At 36.8% G+C, this 17,918-nt stretch overlaps 1 protein-coding gene across 3 annotated transcripts in view; it reads right to left on the minus strand.

Moving 5' to 3' along the window:
- Positions 1-3,823: 3,823 nt before the first annotated feature.
- FLRT2 (fibronectin leucine rich transmembrane protein 2) overlaps positions 3,824-17,918 on the minus strand; it is a 63,085-nt gene continuing 48,990 nt past the window's right edge. For all 3 annotated transcript variants that reach the window (XM_027739689.2, XM_027739690.2, XM_027739693.2), the window contains one exon: positions 3,824-10,733. In XM_027739689.2, the coding sequence (XP_027595490.1) occupies positions 8,341-10,329 (1,989 nt within the window). In that variant the 5' untranslated portion in view covers positions 10,330-10,733 and the 3' untranslated portion in view covers positions 3,824-8,340. The remainder of the gene's footprint in view (positions 10,734-17,918) is intronic.

Raw genomic sequence — 17,918 nt, forward strand, 5'->3', positions numbered from 1 at the left:
CCACAAACCTGAATTTACTCGATATTCCTAGCTCAACTTCCCAGCATCGCTATTATAACTAAATGTTGAAAAAGAATTAATTTAACTTAAAATTGATAGCAAAATTCTTTAAGATAATTTCTTTCTTAACTTAGTATTCTTAATTTTTGTCTTCTGCTAAAAAGACACAGCCTTACCCTTGCTGTAATTGTAGCAGAAAAAAATTTAAATTTGCTCTACTTCAAATTTCCTCCATTTTTGTAAAGTTAAATTATAAAATGGAAAGCCAAAACAAAAGCAGAAAGGTATGGATATATAGTTAACTATATATTTCTCAAGAAGGCAAGTGTTGCACATAAAATAGACTATCCCTCAAATTATTCACAGATGACAAAGTAAATCGGTGCATGCACAGAGTTCCAATGAACAACATCACCAATTAGAAAAGCAAACACTGACTTCAAAACTAACCCCCAGTGCAGATGTAAGTAAAAAGCTGCCTAAACTCATTTCTTGTGAATGGGAAATAGAATATATACTCCCTGGGGCCTTAAATATGAAAAACTTCAATACATTTATGAACTAATTCTTTAATTGCCTACTCAACTGAATACTATTAAACCAACTATAATAATTTGGAATATCACCCCTTTCTCAGGTTTCCATTTCTTTATTTTTCTAAGTCATATATGTTTGATAACTCACACGTGCTTTTTGCCAGCTAGGAGTAGTATTTTCGTGAAAATTAATAATGTGCTTGCCTTGTTTCTGCAGTCCTCACAACGACATTCTACTGCCCTGCTTGATTAATATTCACTTTAGCAGATAATGCAGAACTGGACTTCATACCAACTCTCAATTCTTCTTAAAAAATTCTTAACATTTGCATCATAAGTCAGGGACCAATGAATTATGTATTGGTTCCTCACCTTTAAATACTTAAACCTGTTTGTGGAGTTATGTGAGGTCAGAATTATACACTGGGTACATAGGATCCAGTTTCCTTCACTTTACAGAATGCACTTTGCGTGCAGATGTAAGTTAGACAACTCCTGTTCCCTCCCTTCCTTCTTTCTTATTTTTCAATTTTCCTTCCTTCCTTCCTTTTTTCTTTTCTTTCTTTTTTCTCTTTCTCTCTTTCTACCACAGCTAAGTCTTTGAGCTAATACTGTGCATTATTTCTGTAAATACTAATTTTATCACATTTTATTGTTTCTATTAACTGAAAGGCATTGCAATCATTTATGAAGATTTAAATATTTTGTAATATTGCACATGTGCTGGAAGTGGATCTCATCTGAAGAGTCTGATAATTTTCAGGGAATTTTAAAATTATATCACAAATATATATGTATATAGTATATGTGTGTGTCTTTTTTCATGTCCATAAAATGTCATTAAAGAGGAGTATGTCTGCATTTACATCATTATTACTATATTTCATCTTCACATAACAAAATCTGCCTTTTCTTCATCACAAACAGGTATTTTCAAAGTAGGAAAATTACAGTATTCCATCTTTAGACACATTACTTCAATCCTCATCAGAAAGAATTTTATTTATGTGTGTGGTCACCTGTTCAAGGTTTATAGAAGTGAATATACTGATTTCTCTCAAGAAATACAGGATCTTTCTGGCAGTTGTGCTTTTCAAGAATGGTTGTGTTCAGCTCAACGCTAGACTTCTTGCTTTTGCACACAGCATGCTGAAGTTGTAAACATACATGGGCATCTGAGCTGGATGTTTGCATAATAGTTTCTATACTGTCTTAACACTTTGAGGCATTCTACGGTTAGAAAAACAGGATAGTGCTATCAACATGACTTTTGTTCTTCAATCGAATCCTTTCTATACAGAGAAGGTAAATAACAGACCCAGTGCGCAATGTCCAGGTTCTTCTTATTCTGTATAACACGTCCCCACCAAAGCGTAACTATACTATAAACTCTGAATATTCATACATGCATTTTTGCAGTCACATGTTAGCCATAATATGGAGTTATAAGCAGAAAATGTATGTGTCTTCGTGTAAAAGAACATTCTTGCTATGCTCAGTGGCATGTTTGTGGCTTTAAATGCCCTTATCTTGTATGGCTTTATATTGGACAATGTTACTCAGTACATATTTATCTCACCCCTCGTTTTCTGCAGTCTATTTCACAGCTCCCCTAGTTTTTTGAGAGACAGATACGCTACTCCTTAATTGATGTATTTCATTTGGGGGTACATGGTATGACATGTTATACTGCATGTTTTAAATAATCCTTCTGATGTATTATTCCTGTAAATATTGTGATTTATAGTTGAAATCAGTGGGGTCAGGACTTCACCTTAAAATGTACTAATTTGTTTTAGAAACGTAAATTATTGTTAAAAAATTCATCAAGCCTCTCTCTATGTAATGGAAGTATTTTAGTGATTTTTTCAACCTTCACTGACAGTAGCACTTCAACCAGCATTAAAATGTTTGTTTCATACTTTAATGGTGGAATGCTGTTTCTCCATATGGTACTCTTCTTAGATGGAAGAACTCTTTTTAAAGTGAAATACTGAAAAATTTTGACTGAACAATAGAGAAAAATGCTCCTCCATGTGTTTGTTTTGGGAGATCCTTGTAGCTAAATCCTCTATAAGCAAGCCCAGAAATTTATACACACTTGTGTGTCTGAACAGCTCCAGGTAAGTGGGCTTAAAAGTATCAAAAAGAAATATAAAGTTTTATCTGTACTACAATAAAAAAAATTGGGATATTAAAAGATTATCTGATGAAGTCGGTGTTTGCCAATTTTTTTTTGACAGAAAACAATGTTTTCAATTGAAAATTATTATGTCATTATTGTCAGAAATACATAAATGATGGTGTTTCTCATCTACATTAGCTCTATTGTCCACCTTCTTGTAGTAAGGCAAGAAGGTTTAGTTACCGGGGTCTAATATGGTTCAGTAGAAGCATCAAATGCAGCGAAAACCTATTAAGGGGGAAAGGCAGCAGGACTTGATGTGGATGTATGGTACAGAGCCGTCAGTAGTTTTACATGATATTCAGGGTTTAAGACAGAGAGTAAGATAATTTTTTGAGGAATTGTGACACTCAGCAGTATTACATTTCTAAGCTTTGAAGAGACACAACTTGTAACATTCAATACCTCACTTTCTGGCAAAGCAAAAATATATGTAAGTAGAAGAGGCATCATTTTCATTTCTAAGTAACTAAAGCGTCTCTTTATATATAGTGCATATATTAACATATATCTTATGTATAAGATTTATTTTATACAAAAATTTATTAAGGCTTATGTCTGAATGTTGTGCATTCTGAAAATTCAAGAACAATTTTGAAGGGAGAATGGAAAAAAAAAATCACATTTCATGTCAAGGAAACAGATTAAATAGATAATAATACTTAAAAGACAGGTTCAAGATTATCAAGGATGAATGTCAAATGCATTTATCAAATGACTGTGCATATAATGAGTCACAGATTCCACATATATATAGTTGTTATAGCCGTGTGTAGCTGCTTAAGTGTACCTAATAATTGTAAACACTGGAATACAGTCTGTTCTCGTTTTACAGTGCTTTCCTATATGTATATCAGAAAGAGATAATCTTATAAAGATTAAGACTAAATCTGAGAAATTGAGGTAACAAATTATTTAACTCTTTGAGAGACAAAAGATGATATTTGTCTTTTAGAAACTGAATAGAGGGTGAACAGACAGTAGAACAACTGAAAATATTACCAGGAATGCAAGTACAGAAGATTGATACTTTTTTGTCCCTTTCGGATACCCACATCCTTATTTTAATTAACTTGCTCATATAAATACAGCAAGATTGATGTATTTTTTTAAATAACTTTACTGAATATGTCAACAAGATAATATATAGTGTATAGTGAGGTTTTGAAGTTAACAATGCGTGCAACATGGCAGATTGCAGAAAACAGATAATGCAGACTTCAAACCATCTATTTTTCCATGTTAAAGACAGAAAGTATACCAAACACAGAACAGAATCAAGTGTGCATGTCTCAGTTAAAATCAATTTTATGAAACATCATCTTCAGATACTTGGGATCAACTGATGATAACAATTTGTTTAGTAGCTTATTTGTTTCTGAGAGGATCAGAATTCAGCTCTCATGAGGCACATTTCCACAGAGCCCCAGTATAATAAAAGGTTGCCAAATCTCTTCTGTGCTAGTTTTCCATATGGACTACTAGCCAGCGTCCTTTAAAAGAGCTACTGCTGTACAAAAATTTAATGTCAAATGTTTTAATATTGCCTGTAGTATCATCTGGGATACAAAGTGCCCTGTTCAGTAGAGTTCAGGGAAGGAGTGATCATCAGTTTCCTAGGATTACCTCTGTGTTTAGAAGAGAGCATCAGGCAGGATTTGATGAGGCTCAGAGCCAGTAACTTTTGGGTTTGGCACTCGTGTTTTGTTTTTCCACTGAGCTGTGAAGTTAAGTCATGCATAAAACCATTATTCTCGAGTTCTAAAGAAAAAAGATTTAATATTTCCATGTTAAATTTAAGGTGAAGAAGTACTATAAATGTAGAATTCAATGAGAATTAACCACTTTACTGTCAGAAGCTGAGACTGAACTTTTATTTTAATACCATTAATAAAGTGCCTTATGTAGACCCTTAAAACCATAATAACAATACAATATGCATAAGGTTCTTTTGTTTGCAAAACTGAAATCAATAATTTTCCCAGAGGGAGAAATTTTTTCTCATGAAAAAAGAAAATGATTGAGAGAAAAATGCAGTTGAACTACTCTAGTAGCAAATAGCATGTGGTACTTAATTTTCTCTGTTTTACGTGGCATTCACTGTCAGGTAAAACAGCCCCTTTATTGGCTTACAGGGAAAACTGCTATCTTTTCAGTCCAAAGTAACTTCATCCCTTAATATTTTTATGAATAAATTCATTACTAATGTTTCCAATAAGAACTTGTTAACACAAAGTCCATGCATTAATCAGGTGTTTGTTTCTGCCAGCAACAGAATCTGTGAAAATAAGAACCTGTCTGCAAATAAGTGAGTCTTCAGAAGGAACCCAAGAACGGGGTACAGCAGTGTTGTGATACTTCTTTAGCATAATTTCAATTACAGTCTTATTTTTTTCCCCTAACCAATCTTTCTGCACATCTATGTCAGCTACTAGCAGTATACAATGGAAGATGAGTGAGATTTTGATTGTAAAAAAATAATTTTTCCCCAGGTCCAATGAACCTGTTCAAATTAGGACTTTGAAGTGAACATTTTGGATGAGTTGTATATACACACATTTGGGACTTCTGCTCTATAGCCTTTAGTTATTATAGGTGGTCAGATATTTGCACTAAGTGAAGATGACCCCATTTTTACAAAGCCTAAGGAAAAAGCTACTAATCTTAAACTTTACATTGTCAAAAGATCATTGTCCATTTTAAACTCTTTTTCTAAATACTTTACCTAGTGAAATTTTCCCATTATGTACTTATCCAGATGCGATCTGAAATGAAGTCTCAGATATTTGTGTGACTGGCACTTTAAGAAGTCACAAACTCTGCTGTAGGTTGAAATACATTAACTGTTTTGCAGCAAAAGAACAACTGGAATTGGGAGAAACATTCTTCAAATGAAACGTGATCTTTCAGTTGACTACAAATCTGATTTTTTTTTAGGTAATACTCCCAGCTCTATCCACAAATTTTTGTATAAGTGGTTTGCTAAGTTTTTTTCAGAGAAGTATTTATAGAAAATAAACTTTTGCCAGTATCCCATACCAATATATATATTATTATTCATACTGACATGAAGCATTAACTATGCTATCTTTAATATAATTTTGATTTTTCGATCTATTAGGTCAGTAACATTTGCTGTCATTAGTTTGGGCTTGTGGATCATTCACCCGCAGTACAGTCAAACTCCCTGAATAAGTCAATTGTTAAAAATAAGGTGCCTTGCTTATCTTGAAACTATGATATCCTGAGGTCTAGAACAGAAGATTTCTCCTGCATCAGTCATTGAAGTACAAAATACTAATAAGCATGTACTTTCAAAGGATGCCTTTTGAAATCAAATGTACAACTAGTTATTTCAGTGAAATTAAATACTATGTCCACACCCAATGGGATCTATGCTTTACTTAATTTCAAGCAAACTCCAATGCAGTGGAAGTGTGCAGAAGCACAACTATTTGCTGCTTGTCTTTTGAGCTGTGGCACCTAAACCATATTAACCAAAAAAAGCAAAAATATCAACCTTATCATCATCATCTTCAGTAAAGAAATCACAGAAAAAAACCCACTTTGCATAGACATTTCTACTTAGAATGACACCATTTCAAATCATATGGCAGCCTTTTACTCAGCACAATTTAAATGACTTTACTATTACAATAGACACACAGCTTGTCTAAAATACCTGCTATATCTGGAGAAAATAGCAAATATATAGAATATAGAGTGGAATTTCAAACTGTGATTACAAAAGTTGTTGGTGGGAGGATGTGATTCCTTATAAAATGCCATCAATCATAACTAGGTTCATTTCACCATTGCAGAAAATGAGTGTTATCATGTGATTTGAACTTCAGAAACTGCATGCTCATGGACTGCTGAGTTTCAAGAATGGGTTGAGTGAAATGAGCAAAGGAAAGGATTAAAACCCTCTCTCCCAACATAAGGAGCCTCATAAAGTGAAAAGTCTAAGCATTCCACAGTGAAAGTGCTTCACCCTTTGCTTCAATCCACTTGCTACAACTTCTCCTTGTTCCTAGTTGGTCACTGTAAAATGTTTTCTCTTTGGTTCCCTACTCCCTCAGGGAAGTTTTGTCTCCATCTTTTTACTTTTTTTTTTTTCATTTTGATGTGAACTTTAGCTTGTCCCAAGCTCAGGAGAAAATGAGCCGCATCAAAAAACAAACAAACTGAAAAAGACCAAAGAATTAGATTCCACCACTGAGCTGGCAAGAAATCCAGAGTTTCTGGCAGTCATTGAGTCAGTAGAATGGCTGGAACATTGCAAAATTTGGAGAGCTGCATCCTGGTTTTAATACAAACATGACATTTTGCATAGTGCATGTAAAGCTCAAAGACTCAGAAGGTATTGCAGCTAAAGAATTTGAGAGAATAAAAAAGCAAATTCTAAGCCCACCTAGTGCTTGTAAAGCACAGATCATTATGGAAAACTTAAGATAGAAGAGGGGTAACTCAATTTATAATATGCCTGGAGTTCCAGTACTAAATAAACTTTTACAATACATTTCTTATTTGTTTTCTCTTTCTGTCTTTTTTCTTCTATTTCTCCATACTGAACATAACTCAGACTCCTAAGTCAAACATAGCTTGAACCATAAAAATCAATAGCAACCTTTCCATTGGTATTATATTTTGCACCATGTTTTCAGCAATATACACTTTTAGATTCCAAATTGTAAATGAATACTGCAGAACTGGGAGCAGCTCAGAATTTTTCTCACTCAGGCTTTACCTGAACACGCTGTGTCAACAAATGCTGCTCTATTAAAGAGACGTGCAACTTAATGACAGTTCTCTGTTACATTCTGATAACCTTCACCTCCCACTGAGAAGGGTCAGAGAATGCCTAAAGCTTCTTAAATCACAATGAAAAGCAGAAAGATTTTCTATGATAAAAGTACATAGTATTGGGGGACATTTTCAGAGTAGTTTTTGCAAATAGGAGTCAAGGTCACTTTGAGTTTGACTCTGTCTACCTTTCCTATTCCAGATATATTGGGAGAAAACTAATCAAACAAGAAAGTAGTCTTTTTGGCAGCACTCAGAACTCCAGCTTTCAGTTGGAGGTAGGAAATGCAGAACTGACAAAGGGCAACACATGTATTTCCAATTGTTTGAAGCTCAACAGCAACTACTGTTGCAGTCAGAAGGGTTGTACCCATTTTATCTGAATTGCTTTTGTCTGTTCCTAGTGACCGTTTTAATACGCACTTATTTTCCTGTATTGAGGACACTTAGAAACTTAACATCCCTCAGACAGCTTCGACAGCAAAGTGGTTAATGTTTGAAGAATGAGTCATTCTTTCCTTTGCCATGACATTGGGTTCTTATTGTACAACCCTGTACAGTACTCAGCAACATTTTTTAAAGATTTAAAAAGCAAAGAGTTACAAAACCATTTGCAATTAACTTGAAATAGAAAAGATAGCACTTTTTTTAAATCCCATTATATAGTACACCGTATAAATTACAGAGTATTCAAATGCATAAATGCATCTTTGTAACATTTATCAAATGTAATTCTTTTCATTGTTGCTGGGGGTCTTATTTTTTCTAGAGTTTTTTCCTCTTTGTCCTAGATACCCCCATCTTCCCTCACCATCACGTATGACAGTGCTCCAGGTCTGAGACGTTGCTGTTGCAGTATCGCATGTTGTTGGGGATGTGGCAGTCTGTGTAGTTAATGCCCCCATTTGGGGTATAAATGGGCTGCAGTCTGAAATCTCCTTTAAGGAGCTGATCATTATTTAAGGAGACAATCTGGAAGCTGGTTTCCGTCATCTCCAGGATGGAGTTGTCCTTCTTGGTCCCTGCCTCACAGTAATCATCTTTCCGACGGCCTCGGTTATATTTCCACTTCTGGGAGGTGTAACGACCTTTTTTGTGCATATGCCAGCAAAAAATGCTGAGCAGGACCACAAGGACAAATATCACTGCACCCCCAATCAACCCTGCCAGCAGAAATGGGGAGCCTAGGTTCTGAGAAGTTGTCTGCTCGTGACTGGAAGGGATGTTGCTGCCATTGCTCAAAAAGGAAGCCTTGGTTGTGGCTTCTGAACAGACAGTGTCTTCTCCAGTTCGGTAACTGTTATAAGTATCCAGTGGAACCAAACAAATCCGATAAGTGGATTTGGGCTCCAGATTTACCAAGCTTGATTGCTGCTTCTCACCACTAACTATTCGTTCATGAACAATTCCTCCTACCAGACTATGGCCCATTTTAACCCATGTGAGTTTATATGCCATTACGGTAAAAAGTGACATCCAGTTGACTTGGATGCAAGTGTCATTAACAAAATGGATGAAGAGTTGAATCCCTTCGGATAAAGGAGGTGTCACCCTTTCTCTGTCCTCCCTGTCAGGCACAGTGGGGAGTGTGGCTATGATGGGAGTGAGAGGATTATATTTGCTACTTGGGGGGGGAAACGATGAGGTGGGAATTAATGTAGTTGGCATGGTTGTAGCTGGGACTGGGGTGATGATAAGTGGCAGACCAGGGGTGGTGGTGGGGCATGACAACATATTCATATTGAGCTCCCTGACTGCCATACCTCGGACCTGCTCTGGTCCCTGGCACATAAAACCCCGTACATTGATGGAAGAAGGAATAAATTTGAGCCATTCAGTGACCCACTTAATACTGCAGTCACATAACCAGGGATTATTCCTTACAGTAAGTTGTCTCAGGCTGTGGAGATTATCAAATACTCCCTTTGTCAACATCCGAAGCTGATTGTTGGAAATATCAAGACGTTCCAGTTTGTGGAGGTTTGAAAAGGCTGTAAGTGGTATATGGGTTATCTGGTTGTCCTGCAAGTAAAGCCTCAGCAGATGTGTCCCTGGAAGATCGGGAGGAGGGTAGGTCAGTGAATTCCGAACTATTGAGAATTCCTTGAGCTTGGAGAGGTGGCTAAAGGTGCCTTCAGCTATGCCTTTATTAGTAAGGAGATTGCCATCTACGATCAGACGCTCCAGACTTGTAAGATTTTGGAAGGCCAAGTCTGAAATGACAGCAATTCGGTTTTCGTCTACTCGAAGTTCTTGTAAGTCCAGCGGAAGGCCTACTGGTACACTGCTTAAATGATTCTTGGACAAGAACAGAAGCTTGAGGCTGATGGCTTCCTGGAATGCCCCATCCTCAACGCCAACAGTGGAGATGGAGTTGTCATCTAGGTGCAGTTCTTCCAGCTTCAAAAGCTGAGCAAGAGCAGCACGAGAAATGGTCTGAATGTTGTTTTCCTGCAGGTGGAGAACCCTGACATTCTTCGGCAGGTTCATGGGGAATTCATCCAATTGGTTGCCATACAGGTAGACTGTGTGCACAGACTGGACATTGTGCAACTCTGCAGGAAATCCAGCATTATTAATTTGGTTATTATGGAGGTAGAGGACGGTTACACCCTCTGGTATCCCAAGAGGCACTGAGGTCAAGCTTCGCTCATTACAGTAGACAAAGTTTCGATCACAGCGGCACACTTTTGGGCAGGTCAAAGTTTTGGAGACCTGCATGCAGAGCCCCAGGGAAAAGATAAGCCATGATTTCATGAGAAGAGTCCAATCTGTGGGCCACATTTTAGTCCACGAACCCATTTCTAATCTAAAGAAATAAAGTACCAAAGTGTTTAAGAACTGATAACAATAATAAAGCACAGGTAGCAAAATATCAGGTCATTAAAATTGGCTTCTATTAATGTCCAGTGTTCAGGCCAGAGTTCAAGTCCTGGAGGCTAAGTATAAAATAATCTTTTTATAATTGGCCTACCTCCTACTTTTGATAAGAAAAACACAGTCTTGTTAGCCAGGGTTACAAAGTTTGTTGCCTTCTTCCATGTGTGCTGCAAGAAACAGTAGCCATGACTTTGCTGATGAATTTAGATATCAAAAGTCTCTGTGCTTGCAGGGATATTTTCTTTCACTGAAGTCTGTTGGTGTCACACTCAGCTTTCTGAACTCAGAAAAGTCCTCATATCAGCTATCTGCCAGATCTGGCCTGCCTGTAAAAGAAAAGAGAAAAGAAAAAGCTGAATAGCATGAAATGTTTAATAGGGAAGATCAAGTCCATTGGAAGACTATTCTAAGGTTGAGCTCTTTATGGATTTCTGGGGAAAAAAAAGGAAAAAAAGACATTAATATTGAACATTAGCTTAATATTACTGTTAAATAGTCTTGAAATAGATTTGATGCAAAGTCATTGCAGTGATTGAAGGACTTTCATTGACTTCAGTGAAGGCTAGATCTATCACTTGTGTTTGCGTACCGTAACGCCAGTCTTCATCCTCTCACAGTCTGTTTAAAATTCTAAAACTAAACAGTTTAAGTGGAAATTTTTACTTAGGTAATTATTTTTTTCTTTGGCAGAACCACTGTCTTCAATGAATGCTATTCACTGATGCCTGACAGAGTAGACTCCGGTATGTATTATTTAATCACACTCTATGTTTATTTCCTACCAGACTCTGGAATGTTCTGCTTCTATTTCTGTAATGCCATTATGTATATTCTCCAATTTGATGCACACTGCCATATTATTGTACCTCAGTAGAGTGAATCAGAAACTTAAAAGTAGAGCCTTTTAAACTCTAAAGTATGGTAATCCACAAACCTATCATCTTTACATTGGTTCTGATCTGAACTGTGTACTGTCAATAGATTTCAGAACTTGCTTTCCACTAGATGAAAAGGTCCACATCTGCTAAGTTATTGTTTTAGGAGATCAGCTCAAACTACAGCAGTTTTGTAGAACACTTTCTTTGAAACCATAAAGGTTACACACTTCTTTTAATTCTGCTATACAGTTGTCTGTGCATGGCTACATAAACAAGTTCATTAGCGTTAGTATGGATGAGTTCTATTCAGTTACTATTTATTATTCAGATCTATAACCAAACATACCCATTCTCTACAGTTTGCAATGAAAGTATGTGTTGTTTGATGTTATCTTGTCTTATTATATCTTGTTTCCAATGTCTGGGAAAAAATAAGTAAAAAATACTGCATTTTACATACTTGAACCAAGGGAAGGATATAAACCTTGGCAAATACTAAGCATGTGTAGATATCAGGCTCTGGGATTGCAGTGACACGAGCACAGTTATTTTCCAGGTTTTGTTTACCCAGATCAAAATTCATTTGCTAGGATTTCAAGGAAACAGAATTTCAGTGAACAGAAATCCTGCTTAAAAATGGTGGGCTTCTTTTGCTTTTGTTTGTTTGGTTGGTTGGTTTTTGGTTTTGTTTTGCTTTTTCTTTTGAGTTATTTAAACAGTTTAAGCATCATCCAGGTAATTCGGGAAGAAATGTAATTCAGGAGTGCATGAAACCTGTTCTTCTGATACAGCGGTGCAGTTTACAATATGTCCCAAATGCTGCTTTTAGGAATCCTATGGACTGACAGTGCAGAAAGTCTCTTTGGAAGTCAAACTGTTATAACCCTGCAACCTTGCACTTGCAGATTACTGTATTTATTTAGAGCATCAGCAGGTATCAGCCTCAAGGTTCAAAAAATTGGAAATAAAAAGCAAGAAATCCTGTAGTTTATCATTACAAATTCAAATTATAAAGGCAGTGCAAATTATACTGTAGTGCTGCCTATACTGTTTATTGTCCTTTTATAGAAACAGTAATAGTCACTCCCCCACTCTTCATGGTTTTCTCTCTTGCAGGTGTATTTCAATCAAGAGTGATTTCTTTTCAATTATGTCAGATGATGTGATGCTGCGGAGAAACTCTTAACAGGATTACATTCTAACGAGCCTAAGTGTGACAGTTTATCCGCCTTTAACATGGCCTGGCTCCCATCTAGATCATAGCACTCTGATCTGTCATGACACTCCCTTTTTAAAAAATGAATGAACATGCAGAGCCTCCTCTGAGATGCTTGGGACCACACAGGGTACTAATAGTGGTTCTCTTGTTCCTTTTCCATCACTGGAGAGAGACAGTCTGTACCTTCTAACAGAGCCAATACCCTCCACTAGCTCGTTTCTGATAGTAAGTCTGATTGCTGATTAGGTTTTATTTGACTCCTGGGTATAATAGAAAGCACAGCTGAGGACATGCAGCCACAGGCAGCTGCTGTTCCTGGTTTGCTCGGAATGTCCTAAGAAGGGACTGTCATATTAAAACTGATTTATGCATTCACCTTATTCTAGGACTCTGCCCAGTGTACCTCTTACCTAAATAAACATGGAACCTGAATAAAAGATTTCAGTAATAATTCAAGCAAAGTGGGTCACAGGCACAGCACTTCTCATTAGATAGTACAAATAAAAGAGCTCTGACTGGCCAGTCACTTAAGCAGACTCCGAAGTTGATCTTCTTTTTATTGTTACATGGATTTTGACCTTAGAAATCCATTAAAAGAGATCTCCTAATATTTTCTCCCCTTGTGATGATGAGAAAGGGAGTCCTTTTATTAATGCCAGTATCCTGATCTCTAGATATCAGTCTATAATAAACCGATTTAATAAAAACCAGTTAGGATAATACACATTGGAACTACTATCGATTGTACTAAGCAAGAGCACAAGGACATATCTAACAAGATATTTATGACTTCAGGGTTGAGTGTGGTGTGAGAGAGGGAAGGAGAGAGGAAGCAAGGATATAACTGAATGTGCTTAAATATTTTTTGGGGGAAAAGTTTTAGCTCAGTAGTCTTTCATAACTGTTTAACAGTAACTTATAACAGGGATCATAGCTGCGGTATTTGTCAGCAAATCTCAGGGACCCTAATGCAAAGGTAAATTGTGTCTCTGTGTTAGAAATTTCTACCTCAAAGATATTAAAAAGACTGAAGAACTGAACAGCCTGCTTGATTTAAAAAAAAAAAAAAAAAAAAAAAAAAAAAAAAAAAAAAGAAACTCTGTGAAGGAAAAGTATTGTCTGCAAATTCTAGAAGGCTGGAAAAACTTAAACAGTTTGTTTTTAGCAAACTGCCAAAACTGAAGGCAGGTAGAGTCATTGAGCTTTCCCCCAACCCTGGCATTCTGGCTCTCTAAAGCAAGTTCTCTATTTTCAATATGATTGCAAGTACTGAACTGAGTCTCTGCAAATTTACTGATCATTTGCAGAAGCAGAATTTTGGAAGTGGAGGAACTGTGGGCATTCCTTACTTATTGTGATTGTATATCTTGTGAGTTGACTCAAACAATAGATGGCAGTAACTTTGCTTATTGTGAAGCCAGAAGGTTCTATAAACCAATCTATGAAGAGAAGAAGGCAAGCTGTCACGATTAACTTAAAATTAAAGAAATCAACACGCAAATGCCTCAATAATAACACATCTGTCCATCATCACCTTGGTCATCTTTGTTTCTATTTCCTACCCTGTACACTTGATTTCTATTATTTCTCACTTAGAGCACAAGTCACATCTTCCAAGTGTATAAGACATTTCCTGCCTTACTGCAGCCAGGATATTAAATCCCATTAGAATTTAAGGAATGGTACAATGAAGTTGAGAAAAGTGCATTGAAATAGATGAGAACATATCACATGTTTTAGGAGGCCAGGTCTGAAAAGTTGGCTTAGTGGCCTGAGTTCCTGACATCAATAGAAATGTTTCTTTTCATATCTTAAGAGGCATTTCTAATCAACATTTTTATCTCACTGCCTTTTTTCAAACCTGCCTTGTAAAAATTCCCTTTTGGCATGACTGATGCTAGCTGGAGAAGAACAATTCTGGCTTTGTGTACTCGATAAAACATAAGGTATTTTGATTAAAGATATTTAAAGGTTGAAACATCTGGCTGCAAGTTGGAAGGTGAAAGTTTTATTAGTCTCACCTTTACTGGTCAGAATCATCCATACAACTTCCAGCTTTAGTCATTTCACTGTGCATAGCCCTGAAATACTTAATATTATTATAAATTTGTGGTATCCAGGGGGCAAACATCAACTCACTAGCAGGCTACTTGTGGAACTCTTTCCTACCTCGCTGACCACTATACTGTCTCAGTGGCTGTGCCTATGGTGTCTAAAGAAGCTCCAAAGCTGCCCTCAGGGCCATCCTTCCCACCTTTCATTATGCAGTCTTTCAAACTTGCAGTCAAGGGCAACCTGAGAACCTAGTGATATTCAAGGGAGATAACAGAGAATAAAGGGAGGAAATAGCATAGGAATCCAAGCCTTCATAGGAATACTTACAGCCCTATGTTATAAGCACAGTTTTGTTGTGCTCCTAAAGCCAGGCTGTCTGTCTTCATTAGTCTTCCCATGGTTTATATTAAGGCCATAAATTTTTTAGAAGGCATAAAGTGAACGATGCTTGGCTATTCTTTTCTTCAAGGAATTGTGAAAATAATCAAAAAGAAGTCATAGCAATCCAAGTCGGTTTTTTTCTCTGATATTCTAACCACTCAGCACCATTTTTCCTAGCAGTTCACCATTTATCTGAACCTGAGTGCCACGCAACATAAATTGAAAGGCAAGCAAAACCAAACCTAAACAGTCACTCTTTTCCCTGCTACCAGCCAGTGACTCTTACTTAGCACTAAACCATTTGGCATAAATTTTCTTGGCTATACTGCAGACAGAGGTTATAATCAAGTCATAATCTTACTCTGCATAATTATAATATACAGTAAGTACAAGGCTATTATGTCTGGAATTGAATGACAAACTGAAAAGAAATCTAACTCCATTCCTATGAAACCTAGTATATAGAGTTCCTAGTGCTTCAGAAAAATGTCCCTGTTTTTCTATCAACTGGTAATAAAAAAGATTATGGAATAATACCTGACAAATCTCTTTTTTTCACAGAAGTAGAATTCGTATCTACACATGAATGAACATCCTGCCTTTTTTTTTTAACTGTTTAGGAGCCTTAGATGATGGTTTACTGTATATGTTTCTCTATGAGTTGCTTGGGTTTGAACTTTGAGCTCAAATTTTAATATGAGTCTATAATCTCTACATCAAAGGTATGGGGAAAATGACCCAAAGGAATCAAAATGCCTTTACAGGAAGCCCTTTTGCATGCCTGCTGGTCTGACTGCTTCATAGTTATGGGTGTGTATTATGTATGAAAAAAGTAAGGAAGAAGAAGGAGAGGTGAAGAAAAAAGGGATGACGATGAGGAGAAGAAACTATCGTTGGTGTCCTCTTCTAAAGTGAATATTGATGACAGGATAGTGATCAGTAGCTAGTACACGAAGGAAACCTTAAAGCACCTCTGTCTGTACACTGTTACAGACACAGTGAAGTCTATAAGGACAGATTTTGTCAGAGAAAGACATTATTGCCTTTGCAATACTGTTAGCAAAATGATTCGGCAAATGTACAAAAGTGAACTGTTGTGCTTTTTTCTACTCTGATCAGGACGTTTCTGGTTTTGCCTCTCAATTTGCGCTTATAATTACTCTCAAAAGCTTAGATCAGGCAGCCTGAGGAGGCAAATGAAATTGATTTGGATCTGCCTTGGTGGAGACAGGAGAAAGTTTAGAGTGGTTCATATTGTCAAAATGGGTGTGAAGACATCATTTGCCATCCTTCTCCTCGTTATTCTGTATCCTTCTGCTTCTCCAAGCCTTTTGTATCTTTCTAGCTACATTCCTGCAAGTTATTATGCAGACACATTGCATAGAAGGATGGAGGCTTCAGGAAATCCCTCTTTAAAAGGCATGATATAATCAACAAAAGTTTTGCCTTTGGAAATTTCGGTATTGTACAGGTTCTACAGGAATCTGCTAGAGACCAATTCCTGACTGCCAGGAGGGGGAGCTAAGCCAGCAGGAAACTTTCTTGCCTTGAATAAACAAATAAATTAATAAATGTGGGACTCGTTTTCTTTGCACTTTGTCCACACACACATGCCCTCACTTTTCTTTCCTCGCAGATGTCTGTGATTGCTGACTTGTTTGGTGCATGACAAACTGAGCAGTATAGCACTTTGTTACTGGGAAAAATAATATTTCTGTATTCTTTTAAAAGCATTATTCCCAGCTTGAATTTTACGTGCTTCATGGTTCCAGAGTTTTTTACTCATGAGTTACTACAGAGTGCAGTTATTTCATAAGCATGAGGAGGCATGCAAGAGGGAGGGGGAGAAAGAGAGCTAGTAATGGAAAAAAGATAGGTTTGGGGGAGAAAAAGCTCAGGTAGGGCAGATTTTTCTCCTTGTACAGATTAACAGAAACCAGTAACAGGTCAAAAGAGAGAACATACTACAAGACGTAATCAGTAGTTTGACCGCTGTACTCCAGGAAGCAGGGCTGAAATAGCTACAAGATCAATAACACTGATGTCTCAGGTGGGGCCATGAACTCAAGGCTGCCAGTCATCGTGCTGGCAACTGAGATGAGCCACACACCCTGCCTGCTCAGCTGCATAACTGGGCGTTGAAGTGCCAAAGTTCAGGTTTGGAGAATACAGACTGCCTAGACTAACATACATTATCTTCATTTCTGTGTTTAACAGTTATTGATTTTTAACAGAAGGAAGTTATTCTTAAAAGTTGATGTTGCACAACTTCATCAAGACTACATCACCTGTGACAATTAACAAACCTCTGATCCCAGAAACATCTGTGTTTCCAGTCAGTGGCAAAAAAATATTCATCCTTGCTCATGAACACAGATGCCATACAGGTCAATATAAATTTTGTCATTAAATAGTCTTAAAAATAAGATTATTTTTAGTAATAAAAAGCAAAAATTATATACTGTAGAACATCTAATGGAAAACATATCCATCCAAATTTATCTTTTGTTTTTTTCACACCATCCAGTCCAATCTTAATGACTGTCTGCATGGATTAATCTTAAATCAACCTATGCAATTGATAATTTCAGCTTCTGGTAGACCCGGAAGGAGAGTTCTAGAAATGGAAAACTGCCACTAAGGACATCCTGCCTGTTGAGTTCTGAACTCTAATGTAGGAAACATCAAAACTTACTATTTCAACTAATTGCAGCTGTTAGAGTAAAAGGTAATGAGGACACACATGGCAAATTAAAAAGCAAAATCTTTTAATTGCCTATGCACAAGCAGACAGGACTCCCTCACAGAACACATGGGAAAAGAAAACGTGCAAAACTCCAGGTTTTTAACTAACTTCTGAGTTGTGTAGGACTTCAAGGCAGCCCAAAGTCATTGATAGTCCAAGCATCTGTTTATAAGAAAATATCCTTGCTTTCATTTTAAAATTGCTGATTGTTAAAAATTTACTCCAGATGGTG

The sequence above is a fragment of the Pipra filicauda genome, unplaced genomic scaffold (genome assembly GCF_003945595.2).
Source record: "Pipra filicauda isolate LSUMZ 115617 unplaced genomic scaffold, ASM394559v2 scaffold79_size2787110_pilon, whole genome shotgun sequence".
Classification (NCBI taxonomy): domain Eukaryota; kingdom Metazoa; phylum Chordata; class Aves; order Passeriformes; family Pipridae; genus Pipra; species Pipra filicauda.